Source organism: Oncorhynchus tshawytscha, linkage group LG13, assembly GCF_018296145.1.
Source record: "Oncorhynchus tshawytscha isolate Ot180627B linkage group LG13, Otsh_v2.0, whole genome shotgun sequence".
NCBI classification, from domain to species: Eukaryota; Metazoa; Chordata; class Actinopteri; order Salmoniformes; family Salmonidae; genus Oncorhynchus; species Oncorhynchus tshawytscha.
In genome coordinates, this window is record NC_056441.1 from 47,637,261 (window position 1) to 47,657,169 (window position 19,909).

At 44.5% G+C, this 19,909-nt stretch overlaps 1 protein-coding gene across 10 annotated transcripts in view; it reads right to left on the reverse strand.

The window, feature by feature from the left end:
- LOC112266050 (dedicator of cytokinesis protein 10-like) overlaps positions 1-19,909 on the reverse strand; it is a 155,312-nt gene that overhangs the window by 14,634 nt on the left and 120,769 nt on the right. For 7 of the 10 annotated variants that reach the window (XM_042295808.1, XM_042295807.1, XM_042295805.1 and 4 more), the window contains exons 36-47: positions 19,454-19,568; positions 17,212-17,278; positions 15,284-15,331; positions 11,596-11,700; positions 10,033-10,142; positions 9,579-9,694; positions 8,712-8,849; positions 8,299-8,481; positions 7,882-7,992; positions 7,107-7,322; positions 3,643-3,700; positions 2,610-2,708 (exon numbers count right to left, since the gene is read on the reverse strand). In XM_042295808.1, the coding sequence (XP_042151742.1) occupies positions 2,610-2,708; positions 3,643-3,700; positions 7,107-7,322; positions 7,882-7,992; positions 8,299-8,481; positions 8,712-8,849; positions 9,579-9,694; positions 10,033-10,142; positions 11,596-11,700; positions 15,284-15,331; positions 17,212-17,278; positions 19,454-19,568 (1,366 nt within the window). The remainder of the gene's footprint in view (positions 1-2,609; positions 2,709-3,642; positions 3,701-7,106; positions 7,323-7,881; positions 7,993-8,298; positions 8,482-8,711; positions 8,850-9,578; positions 9,695-10,032; positions 10,143-11,595; positions 11,701-15,283; positions 15,332-17,211; positions 17,279-19,453; positions 19,569-19,909) is intronic. The other 3 variants (XM_042295811.1, XM_042295812.1, XM_042295813.1) reach the window with 2 other exon arrangements.

The following is a 19,909-nucleotide window of genomic DNA, read 5'->3' on the forward strand; positions in this document are numbered from 1 at the left end:
CAGGTCTTTTGAGTCATGAGGTATGTTCAGCATACCACTTAGAATGCATGTCCAATACATTGCTTTGTTCTAAGTGGTACGGCTAAGCCATTGCAGTGGACTTCAAAACACTGTGCATCTGTAATAATTCAGACTCCATTTTGCTAGTTGCAGTCAAAGTTTGGCCCTAGTATTTTCACTGTAAACAGTTTTCACTGTCTATATTGTATACTGTATATAGATTATGTGTACGTTCTATATACTCTGTTTATTGCTGTCAGCACCATTTCACAAGGTTAAATTCCTGGTAGATGTACACTTTACATACACTTAGGTTGGAGTCATTGAAACTTGTTTGTCAACCACTCCACAAATTTCTTGTTAACAAACTATAGTTTTGGCAAGTCGGTTAGGACATCTACGTTGTGCATGACAAGTAATTTTCACAACAATAATTTACATACAGATTATTTCACTTATAATTCACTGTATCACAATTCCAGTGGGTCATAAGTTTACATACACTAAGTTGACTGTGCCTTTAAACAGCTTGGAAAAGTCCAGAAAATTATGTCATGGCTTTAGAAGCTTCTGATAGGCTAATTGACATCATTTGAGTCAATTGGAGGCATACCTGTGGATGTATTTCAAGGCCTACATTCAAACTCAGTGCCTCTTTGCTTGACATCATGGGAAAATCAAAAGAAATCAGCCAAGACCTCAGAAAAAAAATCGTAGACATCCACAAGTCTGGAAATTTCCAAACGCCTTTAGGTACCATGCTCATCTGTACAAACAATAGTATGCAAGTATAAACACCATGGGACCACGCAGCCGTCATACCACTCAGGAAGGAGACGCGCTGTCTCCTAGAGATGAACGTACTTTGGTGCGAAAAGTGCAAATCAATCCCAGAACAACAGCAAAGGACCTTATGAAGATGCTGTTAGGAATGTTATGAATAAATGACTAAACAATATCCCCATTTTAAATAGAACTGTAACTAAGTAAACTTATACTCTGTTTTATTATATCTGATTAACAATATGAATTCATAAGTGAGGGATTGTGGAGCCTGAAACAGGGGGTAATTAAATAAAATAAATACCATTCCAGCCAGGTTGGAGAATATTGGAAGTGGGTTTTTTAATTAAACAGAAAAGGTCTTTAACCTATGGTTGAACCGACGAAACTTAGCTCTGGGGTGTTTTAGATAAGGCAGTGAGTGCATTCCCAGGTTTTCTGTTAACTAGAACTGTCAGCTAAGTGGTGATCGATAATGGTGAGGGGGTCAAGAGTTAATTCAGTTTTATTGTGTGTCCTGTGTGTGCGCTAGTGGGTCGGAATGAACTTTTAAACTTGCTCTGTCTTTGGTCGGGAGGAGGAGATTCATTCTAGAACCTGTGACGTCATATTTTGTATATAAACTGTTGTTCGTGGTTACATGGCATCGCGCCCCGAGAATAAATACTATTATCTATATTTGATAAGACTGGTCTCCGTCTATTTTATGCAAATAAGAATCTTACAAATTCTCATAAAATAGACTAAGTGAATTAATAATGAAATTATATCAACAGGTACAAAAGTATATATATTTATACAGTAAAACGAGTCCTATATCAACATAACCTGAATGGCCGCTCAGCAAGGAAGAAGTCACTGCTCCAAAACCGGTATCAAAAAGCCAAACTACGGTTTGCAACTACACATGGGGACTAAGATCGTATTTTTTGGAGAAATGTCTTCTGGTCTGACGAAACAAAAATAGAACTGTTTGGCCATAATGACCATCGTTATGTTTGGAGGAAAAAGGGGGAGGCCTGCAAGCCGAAGAACACCATCCCAACCGTGAAGAACGGGGGTGGCAGCATCATGTTGTTGGGGTGCTTTGCTGCAGGAAGGCCTGGTGCACTTCACAAAATAGATTGCATCATGAGGCAGGACAATTATGTGGATATATTAAAGCAACATGTCAAGACATCAGTCAGGAAGTTGAAGCTTGGTTCACAAATGGGCCTTCCAAATGGACAATGACCCCAAGCATACTTCCAAAGTTGTGGCAAAATGGCTTAAGGACAACAAAGTCAAGGTATTGGAGTGGCCAACACAAAGCCCTGACCTCAATCCTATTGAACATTTGTGGGCAGAACTGAAAAAGTTTGTGCGTGCAAGGAGGCCTACAAACCTGACTCCGTTACACCAGCTCTGTCAGGAGGAATGGGCCAAAATTCACCCAACTTATTGTGGGAAGCTTCTGGAAGGCTACCCAAAACATTTGGCCCAATTTAAATGCAATGCTACCAAATACTAATTGAGTGTATGTAAACTTCTGACCCACTGGGAATGTGATGAAATAAATTAAATATGAAATAAATAATTCTCCCTACTATTATTCTGACATTTCACATTCTTAAAATAAAGTGGTGATCCTAACTGACCTAAGACAGGGCATTTTTACTAGGATTAAATGTCAGGAATTGTGAAAATGTTTAAATGTATTTGGCTAAGGTGTTCGTAAACTTCCGACTTCAACTGTAAATGTACGAATAAAGTTCTGATTCTGAAGTAAGCATAGCTTGAATCGCCCCCACCCTTTACACATCCCTGTTCCGTGGCGGCACACTCACTTTCTCCATCTCGGGGGGTTAGTAAGGGGCTACAGTTAATGACATTGGGCTCCTCAGGAACCACACTTGACATCCTGGCCTTGTCAAGTTTCCAGTAGCCTGCGTTATAAGGAGGAGTATAGGAGTTTAAGGTACACAATGTAACTTTCCACTTGCTGTTTTGCCTTTTTTCACTTCACGACAAGCCAGTGCTTTACAGGGCATGCTTTCCACACCCGGCGAGTGGCGGCAGAAAGAGAGAGAGCGATGACGGCTCGTGCGCTCAACGGTGAAGCATGCATAGGCTAGCAAGCACATACCCGCGCAGATGGAGACAGAGTTCCCGTGTCATAGTAGCACATCACATACATGAGAGGATGTGAAGTCGCACTCACAGCAGCAGACACTGGCTAAGTCCCAAATGGCACCCTATTTCCTATGTAAGTGCACTACTTTTGTCCAGGGAATATGGTGCTATTTGGGATGCATCCTATGTTTGTGTATGAGAGAGTAAAGAGTGGATGGCCAGTACTGTAGCACATAGAGGCCTCTGTGTACTGATTGGATGATGTCATTGTTTCCAGACACTCGAGTTGTGAGAGAGCACACACAGCTCAGCTCTGACTAACCTCTCTTCTCTCACACACTAAGTAATATGCCAACACACAAAAGCATGCACACATACACAGTGTATAACAAACCCACAAGCACATGTATACACAAACACACGCACAGACACAAGCATACACGCACACACATCAACCCACTCATACCATTTCCACCCCTACACAAGCAGAAGAACTAGTTAGAAACAAATGTTTGCACAGAGAGGCTACAGTAGCCATATGTACAAAGCGCTGAATGATGATGTCACACATGCTGTCCAGCCAATCGATGGACAGAAGTGGCCAGAAGATTCACAAGCAAAGAGGTTATAGGTTCTCCACACACACATGCTGGAGAGAACACGCATGCACGCACACACACACACACACACACACACACAAGCTTGTTAGCAGTACTGCCATGTTATGGCCCACCGGGCTGTGCTCACCTCTCCTCTTGAGGGACTCAGCGATCAGGGCTGAGATGTGGATGTAACACATGGCTGCCTGAGGGACAGAGGAACAGGAGGAAAGGAGGTGAACAGTTTAATCACAGATACCATCACATCATTAACTAGGCGTCTCGAAGTAGGAGTGCTGATCTACGATCAGTTTGGACTTTTAGTTCACAATTAATAAGATTACCTGGATTACATGGACAGTGGGTGAGATGATTCTAGATCAGCACTCCTGCTCTGATATGGCCCCTGAACACTATCACATGGTGACAAACCTAGTCTTGGAAAGTGCATTATAAACACTTCCAATGGAGGTAGGCTTCTTGAGAATGGGTTTGAATTACCCGCTAAAATTGATGCTATGGTGTCAGAGGTGGGATGGTACAGTGGGTATAATAAGTATTCACCCCCTTAGATTTCTACACATTTTATTGTGTTACAAAGTGAGTTTAAAATAGATTTAATTGTGATTTTTTTTCTTCTTAAAAAGTAATAAAAAATGAAAACACAAATATTTCTTGATTAGATTTGAAATCAGATTTAAGTCAAAACTGTAACTTGGCCACTCTGGCACATTCACTGTCTTCTTGGTAACCAACCCCAGTGTAGATTTGGCCTCGTGTTGTACGTTATTGTCCTACTGAAAGGTGAATTTGTCTCCCAATGTCTGGTGGAAAGCAGACTTGAAGCAGGTTTTCCTCTAGGATTATGCCTGTGTTTAGCTTCATCCCGTTTCTTTTTATCCTGAAAAACTGGGCAGTCTTTGCCGATGTCGAGCATACCCATACCATGATGCAGCCACCACCATGCTTGAAAATAAGGAGGCAGTTACTCACTGATGTGTTGTCATAAGGCTTTGCATTTAGACCAAAAAGTTTATTCCAACTTTAGTGCCTTGTTGCAAACTGGATGCATGTTTTGCAATATTTTTTATTCCGTATATATGCATTCTTCTTTTCACTGTCATTTAGGTCATTATTGTGGAGTAACTACAATATTGTTGATCCACCCTCTGTTTTTTCTCCCGACACAGCCATTGAACTCTGTAACTGTTTAAAAGAATCACCAACGGCCTCATGGTGACATCCCTGAGCAGTTTCCTTCCTTGTCTTGCAGGTCAGTTCTGAAGGACGACTGTGTCTTTGTTGTGTTTGGGGGGTTTAATACATCATCCATCATTAACTTGACCATGCATGAAAAGATATTCAATGTCTGGTTTGTTATTGTTATCCATCTGCCAATCACTGCCCTTCTTTGTTAAGCTTTCGAAAAGCTCCCTGGTCTTTGTTAATGAATCTGCGCTTGAAATGCAATACTTGACTGAGGGAGCTTACAGATGTTGTTTGTTTGTTTGTTTGTTTGTTTGTTTGTATGTATGTATGTATGTATGTATGTATGTATGTATGTATGTATGTATGTATGTATGTATGTATGTATGGGGGACAGAGGAAGGGGGTAGTCATTTTTTCATTTTTCACACAGATGTTCATATAACTTATTATGTGATTTGTTAAACCAGATTTTACAACTGAACTACACTGAAGAAAAATATAAACGCAACATGTAAAGTGTTGGCCCCCTGTTTCATGAGCTGAAATAAAAGATCCCCAAAATGTTCCATATTTGTTTACATCCCTGTTAGTGATCATTTCTCCATTGCCAAGATAATTCATCCACTGGACAATAAAAGGCCACTCTAAAATGTGCAGTAATGTCACACAACACGATGCCTCAAGTTTTGAGGGAGTTGGCATGCTGACTGCAGGAATGTCCACCAGAGCTGTTGCCAGATAATTTATTGTTAATTTCTCTACCGTAAGCCGTAAGCTGCTAACTTGTTTTGTAGAATTTGTCAGTACGTTCAACGCCTCACAACCGCAGATCACATGTAGCCACTCCAGCCCGGGACCTTCACATCTGGCTTCTTTACCTGCGGGATCGTCTGAGACCAGCCACCAGAGACTTGAAGATAACCTGTAGCCAGTGGGTTTGGCGACGAGTATGAAGCGAGGGCCAAACAACGAGAGCGTACAGGTCGCAATGGTGGGTAGTGTATGGGGCTTTGGTGACAAAACGGATGGCACTGTGATAGACTGCATCCAGTTTGTTGAAGTAGAGTGTTGGAGGCTATTTTATAGATGACATCACCGAAGTCGAGGATCGGTAGGATGGTCAGTTTTACGAGGGTATGTTTGGCAGCATGAGTGAAGGATGCTTTGTTGCGATATAGGAAGCCGATTCTAGATTTAATTTTGGATTGGAGATGCTTAATGTGAGTCTGGAAGGAGAGCTTACAGTCTAACCAGACACCCATGTGTTTGTAGTTGTCCACGTATTCTAAGTCAGAGCCGTCCAGAGTAGTGATGCTGGACGGGTGAGCAGGTGCGGGCCACGATCGATTGAAAAGCATGCATTTAGTTTTACTTGCGTTTAAGAGCAGTTGGAGGCCACGGAAGGAGAGTTGTAATGGCATTGAAGCTCGTCTGGAGGTTAGTTAACACAGTGTCCAAGGAGGGGCCAGAAGTATACAGAATGTATTGTGTGGGCAAGCGATTCACTGATGTCAACGTTGTGAATAGAGTTCCCCATGGTGGCAGTGGGATTATGGTATGGGCAGGCATAAGCTACAGACAACGAACACAATTGTATTTTATTGATGGCAATTTGAATGCAAAGAGATACCATGATGAGATCCTGAGGAACATTGTCGTGCCATTCATCCGCCGCCATCACCTCATGTATCAGCATGTCGCAATTCTCTGTACACAATTCCTAGAAGCTGAAAATGTCCCAGTTCTTCCCTGGCCTGAATACTCATGTCAGCCATTGAGCATGTTCGGGATGCTCTGGATCGGCGTGTTCCAGTTCCCACCAACGTCCAGCAACTTCGCACAGCCATTGAAGAGAAGTGGGATAACATTTCACAGAACACAATCGACAGCCTGATCAACTCTATGCGAAGGAGATGTGTCGCGCTGCACAAGGCAAATGGTGTTCCCACCAGATACTGACTGGTTTTCCCATTCCACGCCCCCACCTTTAAAAAAAAAAAAAGTTCTGTGAATAACAGATGCACATCTGTATTCCCAGTCATGTGAAATCCATAGATTAGGGCCTAATGAATCTATTTCAACTGGCTGATTTCCTTATATGAACTGTAACTCAGTAAAAACTTTGAAATTGTTGCATGTTGCGTTTATATTTTTGATCAGTGTAATTTAGTCTTGCCTAAACAAAGGGGATGAATACTTATGCCACAACTATTTTTCAGATCTATGACAACAAAATATAGAATTCATTTCAGTTCCACTTTGTAACGCAACAAAAGGTGAAAAAAAATCCAAGGGGGTGAATACTTATGATACCCACTGTACATACCTCTGTACCCTGTATACACAACATAGCATCAGATCACACAACCCATAACATATCCCAGTAACCCAGTCCTACTGTACCTCGGAGAGGTCTCCGTTGCGGACGTGTATCTTGGCCATGCTCTCCAGCCAGGTGCGCCGGAGCTCGGGGGTGCTGGCGTAGGAGTTGGCCAGGCTGTACTGCAGGTCCACCAGCATCTCCGGGTCCTTCTCGTGCTCCTTCATCTGCGACGTGGCCATCAGCACCGTGCGGATCCGCTTGGTCAGGTCTTTCACCTCGGCAGGGAGCGGTGTGTTCTGGGAGGGCAGATGGATCATACACGATGACGTCACAGTTCATAAAAGGTTTTATTGTCCTTTTTGCCCGTAAACACAGGCAAAGGGTTTGTGGCTTCTGTGTGGCTCAGTTACAGAAACAATGTGCATGACGTCACATCAGATCAAACACGGGCAGTATGCACAGTCGCAGCATATACAAACATTATTAGTCACTAGAGGGAGTTAAGAGAGGAATCACTAACTCTCTAATTCCTCAACACCAGGGCTGACACCCAAATAAACGCCACCCTATTGCCATAGCTGGCCCCTAGACTAACTTACCAATCAAAAAATGTTTTGCTGACAAGGGCTAATTGAGTGACTATTAGTGACTGACATTACAAGAGAAAAACTGTTGATACACAGCGAAATATAGAAATTGCACCTTGTGTTGTCTAATTTTCTACCTCATAAGTTGACACCCCAATTGACTTCCCCCGCCAGTTGCCCATCCCTGATATACACTGTAGTGGATTTTAAAGGGAATAGGGTGCCATTTGGGATGCAAAACATTTCTCACTCCGGTCCCTGTTCTCACCTTGAGAGGAGCATCTCCGTTGGCAAAGTTATTGATGATGGCCAGAGACTGTTGGAAGCGTGAGCCTCCGATGCCAGCATCCGCAATCAGCTGACTCACTGCCTTGATCAGCTGGAGGGACGGAGGAGAGAGAGGAGGGAAAGGGAACGAGAGTGAAGGTGACGCTAATCACACCCGCTCTGAAACAGTGTGGCAATGTGTGTCTGGTCTCTGATCGGCTGCGAAACTGTCCGTTTCAGAGGTAAACAAAGCCATAGAAATATCGTGGCCTTTCTCTATCCAGGCCCTGTGTTCACCGAACAAAACAGTGAAAATAAAGAAAGCTCTGGCACACACACACACACACACACACACACACACACACACACACATACCCACCCCCACACCACACACATCCCTCCATCCCCGCTGACTGACCTGTAGGTGGGAGCGGACGATGGACTTTCCCTTGGTGAACTCAAAGTTTTTCCTCATGAAGAAGTAGAGGAGTGCGGAGGCCTCAGTCTGGGTGGAGCTGGAGCGGTGGTTACAACACTTCAGGATCTCGTAGCACAGGCAGCCACACAGGTCCGCTTTACCCTGGAAGAACGCAGAGGGGAACTAGAGAGAGAGAGAGAGAGAGAGAGAGAGAGAGAGGGTGTAAGAAGGGAGAAAGAGGGGAAGTAAGGAAGGGGATAGAGAGAAGAGATGGGGTTAAATAAGAAGAGAGTAGGGAAGGAGAGAAAGGACGAGAAAGAGGGACAGAGAGAGAGAGAGTTCAGCATCAATAATGTAATATGAAGTCAGTTAGTGTGCATGGGTGTGAGAGAGCTATCAGCCAGTACACAGACCTTCTGTATGAAGAGGCGCAGGGCAGCGAAGACATGTCTCAGGGTGCTGGTGGACTGATTGATCTGGAAGAAGAGGAGGTAGGTGTCGAACACCTTCTTCATCAGCAGGTTCTGACCCTCGTCCTGAAGTAACTGTTTCTGTGGGAGAGAATGAACAACAATCAACATATGCGCTTCCCAAATGGCACCCTATTCCTTATCTCGTCCACCAGCCGGCACTGCGGTACCAATTGAGTCTGGGAATAAGGGTACACTATTCCATATATAGTGCACTATTTTTAGACCAGGGCCTATAGGGCTCTTGTCAAAATCAGTGCACTATATAGAGAAAATGGTGACATTTGGGACACAGACGTAATATGAATCATAAAAGAGTCAAAAGACAAAAAAAGCAGCATGTCTAGGTTGCCGGGTTGCTTTACAGAGTATAGCAATTATAGGTATTGAGGGACAGCTAACTTGAGGACTGAGGAGTGCACAGTAACCTACAAGAACAACAGAAGATACAAATCCCTAGCTTGGAATACAAACTGAATATCTCAGATTCAGTGAAGTGAAACAATAGTGAATAGTTAAACAGATTTCAGGCGAAAAAGTCACTGTAGTTCCTAGTAATAACCACAAGGTGGAAGTGGCGTATTAAAATAGGCTCATGAATGACAGGTCTAGGATAAGGCAAAATTCTAGAAATTTCCCCTACAATTCCCAAGTTTTCCAGAAATCCTGGTCGGATTTCCTGTTTATTCCCCCGAGATTCCAGGAATCTTCCAACTGGGATTTCGGGAAAGTTGAGCAACCGTAACAGGTCTGTAGGTTTTCGGTATCGGTGTTTGACCATTCAGACAGTGGTCAGTGATGTTGTCTGACCTTGTGGTGATGGACAAAGAGGCCCAGGACATCCAGTACGATGAGGGCCACCTCGGTGGACAGATTGGCCTCGATGTCCGTCGGGCTCAGGTGGTCACCCTCTGGGATGTTCCCATCTGAGGGAAGGACAGCAAAAAGGGCAACGGTACAGCAGCACAGCTAGCAACAACAGCCCAACCCTAACCCTAGCAATAACCCTCACGCACCTAACAAAAGACAACACTAGAGACAGAATTATAATAGCTAAGTAATGTTACTCAGCACTGTAATAGATAAGAAATAGCACTATTGGCAGTTGGTAAAAGTAAAACAAGCTATTGGCCTAGGACAACAAAAGCTAACTTAACCAACTAAATAACAGAACACATTGATGTGAACTAAACAGTTTTGAAATGGGACCGGGGTGGCATTGCCCAGCAGTGTTGTTAGGCGGGAGTACTCGGGGGGACATTACCAGTCTCCATCATCTGCAGCAGCTTGGGGTTGGTCAGGGCGTTCTTGGCCCGGATGATGGGCATTGTCTGGGAGCGGGCGTGCCGATGGCCATCCTGTCCTGACAGCATCCTGGTGACCGGACGGTCAGGGGTCAAACACACAACACATAACTTTCAACCTCACAAGGGGTGGTGTTCAGCACGAAACAGACGAAACAGGTGAAAGCGTTTTGAAACAAAGAGAGATACTCCGTGAACTTATCCAATAGGAACGCTCATTTTACCCGTTTCATAATGTTTTGCGTTTCGTGAACACGACACCCAATATATTCACTCCACCTCAAAAACAGCCTGTAATTCTGCACTGCCGCCCAAACCCAAACGGACCAGTACACCCTATGCCCTATGCCCTTGTGGAGATCTGAGAGAACGTGATTGGTATAAGCAATATGGGGAAATGTCCAATTAACCTTGGAGGACCATTTATTGACTGCACCTGTCAAATCTTATCAGATCTCCACAAGTGCATAGGGCGTAGGGTCCAGGGGTCCATTTGGGATTGGTCCTAAGTGTGTGAAAATGTCTGAGAAAACAACATCCCCTGTAACGTGACAACACACATGTTAATGCGTCCACGTAGTTAAACGGGATTGCCGTTAAGACAGGGATCCTATTTTTAATGAGGGAGGATATGCAGACAAAGGACTAGCCAATTACACCACGCCACATGTATGGTAGACACTGGGGGGCATGCTGGGCAAACAGTGTGGCCACACTATGTCACATGACACACTCACAATGTCCACCATGGATGGTCACTTGTTCAGGACCATGAAGACGACACTGATGAGCAGCAATGGTGAACTAAACTCATAACAGGACAAATGGTGTACACAAACTCGGCTGGTTTAAGTCCTATTTATAGTCTCCTGGACTAAAAACGTATAGTTTACTGGACTTAACATGGAGTTGAGGGATATAGAGGCAGAAAGGAGCTTTTCTGTTCCACTTTATTTAGAGCTTTCGTCCAGTAAACCCCCCCCAATGTAAGACACCTAGCTATTGTTACATATACTGCCTGTAGAAAGTCTACACCCCCTTTAACTTTTTTAAAACTTTTTGACATCGATCTACACACATTTTACAATAAAACTGTAACGTTAAATTTTTGGGGAAAAGGTCAAGGGGTCTGAATACTTTCTGAACTCCACTGTATTTATTCACCCTTTTCACCGTGGGGACAACCTGAACTATATTATACTGGCTCTGATATCTTACTTTCACATGGTCCTTTCCAGCCCGGTTCCAGCAACTTTAGTGGATGCGTAACCAGGCCAGCAGAGTACAGCTCGGCTCAGCTCAGCTCAGTAGTGTGAAAAGGGTACGTGTGTGTGTGTGAGTATGTGTCGGACGCTGTGTGGAGCTCCGAGGTGAAGTTTTCCCCTAGGTACAGATTCCCCTCCCCCAGTCCTAACCTTAACCATTAGTGGGGTAAACGCTAAACTGATCCAAGAACAGGTGGTAGGGAAAACTTCACCCTGCTCCCTGTGTGGAGGGCCCCCAGGTAGCGACTGTGTGTTTACCATTGAGGGAGCAGGCCTGTGGAGGGCTGGGTGGAATGGTTAGAGCCCTTCAGGGTGCCATTGTTCTGGGTGCCCTGGGCCAGCTTTACCACGGCCGCTAGCTTCCTGTTCACAAGCCAATGACACCAGCGTTAAGTAACAGCATCATCATCATTATCATACTCTTCCTCCTCATTGTCAATTTGAACATCACAACCCAAATTTACCAATCATCTCAGAGTAGGAGAGCTGATCTAGGATCAGTTTAGCCTTTCAGATCATAATGAATCAGATTATTATAGACAGGGGGGTCCTGAACCTAGATCAGCACTCCTACTCTGAAACATGTGGAATCAGGTGGGCTAAAGCCATCAAGCCAAGCAGAAAGAGGAAGGGGTCATTTCAGTATTGAACGCTGCCACAGCAAAGTAGCGGGTTTAGTGGCGTTAGATAGAGAAATAAATTCATTTTTCCAATGTTAGGTTGAGGTTGCCGTTAGTTAGGAACTATTTTAAGGGCTATAGAGCATTAGTTGGAAGATTGTTTGCTTGCTGCTAATACATTAGCTAGTGTATGTGGTGACAGAGATGAACAGATGAATTGAGCCTAACGAGACCAGCTAATGCCATCTCAATTAGCAGATTTGTTAGTGGTCAGGTCACTGATGCTACTACGGTCAGTACACACAGAGAATGTAGAGCAGCGGATGGAGGGATGATGGGGAGGAGGGATGGTCATCATGCCATATGAATGCTACGTGATCATTAGCTTACATATGACAGCGGCAAAGCCATGCAGTAGCTACACACACACACACACACACACACACACACACCCACACACACACACACACACACCCTCACGCGCACACAACAATATCACCAGCAGAAGTTTTAGGGTTAAACAGTAAGAAGTCAGTCTTTGCCGCACATGAAAGTGTGGCCATCAATACATGTGCAGTCACATGGACCATCCATTAACACATCAATACACACATCAACACGTGGAGCGTGGAGGAGAAAACACAGAGGGGGAGGCAAGAGCAAGGTCAACGGACACACATTCCAGTGTGATCAGTGTGTTAACATGTCATATCAGTGTTTACGAGTGTCTCATGCCTTATCAATGTTACAGAAACGCTGACAAGTGTCACGGAAAACAGACGTTTAGTGGATGGGTCCCAAATGGCACCCTATTTGCCTTTGTTTAATCAAAATCAGTGGATTGGTCACATACACAGATGTCAAGTGTTATATGCAGATGCCTGCGAAATGCTTACGTTTCTAGCGTCAAACAGTGCGGTAGGATGTCTCGCAAATACAATACAAACACACACAAATAATAAAACAAATCTAAACAAGAACTCAAGAAATAGCAGAACTGGTCCTATTAACAGTCCAGGGGTAGATCTATTAGAGCCTGTGTCAGAATCTAGAATATAAATACATGATGTGTATAGACAGTATCTAATTAGGAAATAAAATGGTATGTACAGTAGTAGGTATATTAGGATGAGCTATATTGAGAATACAGTACCAGTCAAAAGTGGAATCATGTAGTAACCAAAAATGTGTTCAAGAAATCCAAATATATTTTAGATTCTTCAAAGTAGCCAACCCTTTGCCTTGATGACAGCTTGGCACACGCTTGGCATTCTCTCAACCAGCTTCATGAGGAATGCTTTTCCAACAGTCTTGAAAGAGTTCCCACATATGCTGAGCACTTGTAGGCTGATTTTCCTTCACCCTGCGATCCAACTCATCCCACACCATCTCAATTGTGTTGAGGTCGGGTGATTGTGGAGGCCAGGTCATCATTCCTCTTGTCCAGGTGGGATAGGGCAGTGTGCCCTACTACTACCCATAAGGGTAGTACACCCTGGTCAAAGGTAGTGCACTATAAAGGGAATAGGAGCAGGGGCCATAGGGCTCTGGTCAAAAGTAGTGCACCATAAAGTGAATAGGGTGCTATTTGGGACACAACCAGTGTTACAGGTGTGTTGTGTGTTACTGTATGTATGCTCCTGCTAGGCTGTATCCACTCAACAGAGAGATGTGCTGGAAATAAAAACCAATGAGGCGCAATTTACACGGAAAACGTTATATGAATGTCTCAGCAAAACCTTTACAGAGCGCTGTGGATGCACAAGTCATCAGCATACTTCAAAAAAGAGCTCACACTGAGTTCAGACAGGCATCAAAGTGTTGGCGCCACAGAGAAGGAGAGAAGGAGAGAGAGAGAGAGAAGAGGAGAGAGAGACAGAGAGAGAGAGAGAGAGAGAGAGAGAGAGAGAGAGAGAGAGAGACTATTCAAATTCCCCAGCAGCCTCTCTGATTAAGGTTGCATGTAACTTATCAGCCCCAGACAACGTATGTGACCCAAATGGCACCCTGTTCCCTTTATAGTGCACTTACTGGCTCTGGTCAAAAGTCTCCCAGCCCCTTCGTTTTTATTCTCCTAATGCCTGACATAGTTAAAAACGCCACATTCCCAGCCTTTTGTTGGCTCTGACAAAAAGAGAACAAAAAGAAAAAAATAAACGTCTCTGCTTTTTCTTCTTCTTCTTCACATTGAGGAGGAAATAAGGACAAATTAAATTAGACGAGAGGAATTAAAATTCAGGCGAAGAGAAAAAGTCTGGCTGGGAAAGCCTATGAATGCTCCAGGATCCACGTACACAAACACACAAAGTGTACCCCAATATCTATATCTGAGGTGTGAATTGAACAGCATCACACACTGGTTTGAGCTCACGAGAGCATATCCATGTGATCAGGCTCTTCACCACACACACACACACACACACACCAAACAGACAGACACATACACACCAACAAACAGACACACACACACCAACAAACAGACAGACACACACCAACAAACAGACAGACACACACCAACAAACAGACAGACACACACCAGCAAACAGACAGACACAGCAAACAGACAGACACAGCAAACAGACAGACACAGCAAACAGACAGACACAGCAAACAGACAGACACAGCAAACAGACAGACACAGCAAACAGACAGACACAGCAAACAGACAGACCCCCTCCCCCCAACTACCATGCTCTTGCCAACCACAACAGTGAGAAACGTCCCAGTTCGCCCACCTCGTTGTCAACATCTGTGTGTCTGCCATTAATCACATTTCCCCCATCCTCTCCACCCTCTCTTTCTCCCTCCCTCTATCGACTGCAGCCAGCAGCAGAACTATGGGGTTGGCAGGGGATCCACCCTCTTTCTTGTCTCCCCAGTAGATACAGACACAAGCACGCAAACACACATGCACACAGACAGACACACAGGCAGCAGCAGCTGTGGCTAGGGAGACAGTCAGTGAGCCCCACCCTGGATCCTTGGAGTAGTCTGGGTATGTGTGCATACGCATACAGTACACATATTCCGTTTGTGTGTGACCGACTGTTGCATGCGCATATATTATGCACATTAAGTGTGTATGTGACTGTGTGTCAGTTGGGGGGAGGGTAGTTGAATGTGTGTGTGGTTGAATGTGTGTGTGTGTGTGTCTGGCTGTTGAGCAAACATTACATTTCAAACAATCTGACACAAGGTTCTGTTGCATGTCTTTCATTGATAAAACCAATGAACACACACATACACACATGAACACACACAAAACCTCTGAGTGGGAGCAGGTACATAGTATCAGCTAAAAGCCCCTGTGGAAGGCTGATACTTACCTGGCTATGTGGCGCTTCCCCAGGAATCTAAAGTGTTGGAGACACAGCCTGCATAGAGGAAGAGGAGAGAGTGTGTATTAGGGTGTGTGTGTTGAGTATATAAGTTTATAAGCATGTGTGTGCGTGCTGTCACAATACATGTGTGTGCTTGTGCAGTCACAATGTGTGTGTGTATGTATGTGTGTGTGTGTGTGTGTCCAGTGTGAGCTGAGGAGAGATACTACAGCACTGTGTGTCTTGGAGCTGTGTGTTATAAAAACTGAAGCTCCAGCAGAGACAGGAAAGTGAATTTACTGCAGTGAATTTACTGCAGAGCTGAGTGGAGGCTCGGGGAGAAAAGTTGGAGCCTATTTCTCTATAACTCTCGTCAGTTTAACAGCCCCCCGCTCTCTCTCTCTCTCACTCTTTTATCAGTCTCATTCGTTCCCCTCTGCCAAGTCTCCCATTATTCCCTTCCTCCTCTGTCTCTCTCTGATATGTACACCTTCCTCCTTCCCCCCTCCACCTAATGAGAGGACAGAGTCATTAGGCCTACTAAAGTTCAACTACTAAAGTTCAAGTTCAACTAAGCTTATTAAAGTTCAACTTCAAGTTAGGTTTAGATTCAATCCGGACCGCAATTGGCATGCTGACTGCAGGAATGTCAACCAGAGCTGTTGCCAGAGAATTGAATGTTCATTTCTCTACCGTAAGCTGACTCCAACGTTTTAGAGAATTTGGCAGGGCATCCAACCGGCCTCACAGCCACAGACCACGTGAAGCCACGCTAGCCCAGGACCTCCACATCTGGCTTCTTCACCAGCGGGATCGTATGAAGAGGGGGTGGAGTATTTCTTTCTGTAAGAAAGCCCTTTTGTAGGGAAAACCCCATTCTGATTGGCTGGGCCTGGCTCCCCAGTAGGTGGGCCTAACTCCCCAGTGGTTGGGCCTATGCCCTCCAAGGACCACCCATGGTTGTGCCCCTGCCCAGTCATGTGAAATCCATAGATTAGGGCCTAATACATTTATTTCAACTGACTGATTTCCTTTTATTAACTGTAACTCAGCAAAATCTTCGACATTTTTGCATGTTGGGTTTATATTTTTGTTCAGTATACATCTATGCGGTATGGTCAAACAAAAAATGTAATCATTTCTTCTCTTCCTCTATAGGCTTCTTTACAACCAAGGTTAAAAGGAATGAACCATTTCTGTTACACAATGTACAGTGTTTTAGTGAAGAATGGTGAATTGATCAATAATGTGAGGGGGAAACGGTGGAACAGTGTTCCGTTGGAGGGGAGACACTGTTTATGTCCATTTCAGTGGCAGGACGGTCTTCGAAGCAACATCAATCACTACAACACCGTCAGAGGGTTCTTGTTCTTCAGCATGTGATAGGCCTACAGTACAAGTATGCAGTGCGCTAGATTTTTATTGATTGACAAGACCGTTCATTTGGCAATGAATATATCACAACTGTGAATTAGATCACAACTGTTTTTTTAAACACAAATGTGATTATTTTTGTAAAAGCTAGTGTTTTTATCAGGTGTGGGGTGTTGCATTATCAAACTACGATCACACATTTCATCTTTTGAGAACGTAAGCTTTTCCATTTCACCGGGGGGGGGGTCCTTTAGGAGGTTTCTGCTAGTCATCAAGCAATAATATTGGATTGGAGACACCAGCACCAATACCCAACCACATTAAAGTGTAAGTCAGCGGAACAATTCTCATTAGTGTGCTTGAGTCAGCAAGAACACTCTTTTTAATTCTCCATATTCTCCTTTTATTCAACTTCTTCCCAGCTTTGCGTGTTCAACTACTTATTTGAAGTCTGAAATGGGCAGCCGTGTCTTTGACAATAAACGCAATGTATCCAGCCACCTGTAGTATCTGCCCAGCGACACAGGGACACAGGAAGTGTTAACACTGTGGATACTCACTCCAGGATGTTGAAGAAGTCGGAGATCTCCTGGTGTATGGCTCGGTGCCAATAGGAAACCATCACCTCTGCAAATAGAAGAAAATGCAGTGTTCTTATCACACGTACCTGTACTTGTACTACTTCACTGTGCAAAAGCAAGAAATTGACTATTGATTGTGCCAGTATCGCGATACTCTAAGTATCATAGCAAGCAAAACAAACAAATGAACGGCCTTATTTTCGTCATCCAGAGTCACTTCCCAAGCGTTAGCACCAATAAGGCATAGTTTAGACTTCTTCCCGTTTTCTTTTTGTTGCCATGGAAAATCGAGTATACTGGTATCGTAACAACCCTACTGTAGGCTACGGTCTGGTATGGAAGAGGTTAACACCAAGGAATTGGTACCAGCTTCCCGGCTACTGCAGTGTGGGCTTAGCATATGGTCCGATTGCTAGCAGGCCACTGTCCTATTGGCTATGGTCTGGTAGTGAAGGGGTTAACCATATAACTACGTAAAGAACACATATGCAGTGCACTCCAAAAGGCACTGGGACAGTGACACTTCTTTGTTGCGGTTTTGGCTCTGGATTCCAGCAGTTTGGATTTGAAATGACGCAATGGCCGAGGTTAAAGTGCAGATGATACTTGTGCTTCTGTAACTTTCTCGCTCATCATCATTCGTGACTCATTCAGGATGATCCGTAACCATGGTAGCATCCACATCACTGTAGAAGTGTTTAGAGACTTTATGTTTTATTCTTACTTACAAAAAAAGTGACTTCAAAATGACACAATACATTATGCACCATTCCTTTCTATTGTCCACAAAATGAACTGAAACACAACCAAAACAAACAGCAAATACATCCAACAAATGTGTGTAGTCACAAGCTTGATGTAGACATTGCGTGCCGTGAATATTGGCCCAAATACACTACATGGTCAAAGGTATGTGGACACCTGCTCTTCAAACATCTCATTCCAAAATCATGGGCATTAATGTGGAGTTGGTCCCTCCTTTGCTGCTGTAACAGCCTCTAGTCTTCTGGGAAGGCTTTCCACTAGATGTTGGAACATTGCTGCAAGGACTTGCTTCCATTTAGTCACAAGAGTATTAGTGAGGTCGGGCACTGATGTTGGGAGATTAGGCCTGGCTTTCAGTCGGAGTTCCAATTAATCCCATCCTCAATGGAGTTGAGGTCAGGGCTCTGTGCAGGCCAGTCAAGTTATTCCACACCGATCTTGACAAACCATTTCTGTAGGGACCTCGCTTTATGTATGGGGGCATTGTCATGCTGAAACAGGAAAGGGCCTTCCCCCAAACTGTTGCCACAAAATTAGAAGCACAGAATCGTCTAGAATGTCATTGTATGTAGTAGTGTTAAGATTTCCCTTCACTGGAACTAAGAGCCTGAACCGTGAAAAACATCCCCAGACCATTATCCCTCCTCCACCAAACTTTACAGTTGGCTCTATGCATTCGGGCAGGTAGCGTTCTCCTGGCATCTGCCAAACCCAGATTTGTCCTTTGGACTGACAGATGGTGAAGCGTGATTCATCACTCCAGAGAACGCGTTTCCATTGCTCCAGAGTCCAATGGCAGTGAGCTTTACACCACTCCAGCCGACGCTTGGCATTGCACATGGTGATCTTAGGCTTGTGTTCTGCTGTTCGGCCATGGAAACCCATTTCATGAAGCTCCGACTAACAGTTATTGTGTTGACATTGCTTCCAGAGGCAGTTTTGAACTCAGTAGTGAGTGTTGCAACCGGGGACAACCAATATTCAGCACTCGGCAGTCCCGTTCTGGGAGGCTTGTGTGGCCTACCACTTCGCGGTGACATTTCCACTTCACAATAACAGCACTTACAGTTGGCCTGGGGCAGCTCTAGCGGGGCAGAAATTTGACGAACTGACTTGTTGGAAAGGTGTTATCCTATGATGGTGCCACGATGAAAGACACTGAGCTCTTCAGTAAGGCCATTCTACTGCTAATGTTTGTCTATGGACATTTCATGGTTGTGTGCTCAATTTTATACACACGTCAGCAACTGGTGTGGCTGAAATAGCCGAATCCACTCATTTGAAGTGGTGTCCACATACTACGTAACTTTTTACTACTTTAACCTCAGTCATTGTATAATTTCAAAACCCAAAATAAAATAAGTAAATAAATTGTGTCACTGTCCCAATACTTTTGGAGCGTACTGTAGTGAATTATACAGTTGGACCTGCATGGAGGTAACACTATGTGTCTCACCCTCCGATATGGTCTTCATGATGTGTAGGAAACACATGAGCAGACTGCGAGTCTCGGCCTGGTCCAGCTTGTCAAAGCGAGATCCAAAGCCTATCAGAGACTGAGGCCGGGCAAACTGATGACAGAGAGAGAGAAGGAAGGAAGGAAGAAGTTAGGGAGAGGGGGAGGGGAGAGAGAGGTGGGAGGTGGGAAGAGAGAGGTGAGAGGTAGAGAGGGGGTGGCAGAGAGAGAAGGAAGGAAGAAGTTAAGGAGAGAGGGAGGGGAGAGAGGTGGGAAGACAGGTGAGGGGTAGAGAGGGGGTGGCAGAGAGAGAAGGAAGGAAGAAGTTAAGGAGAGAGGGAGGGAGAGAGGTGGGAAGACAGGTGAGAGGTAGAGAGGGGGTGGCAGAGAGAGAAGGAAGGAAGAAGTTAAGGGAGAGGGAGAGGAGAGAGGTGGGAAGACAGGTGAGAGGTAGAG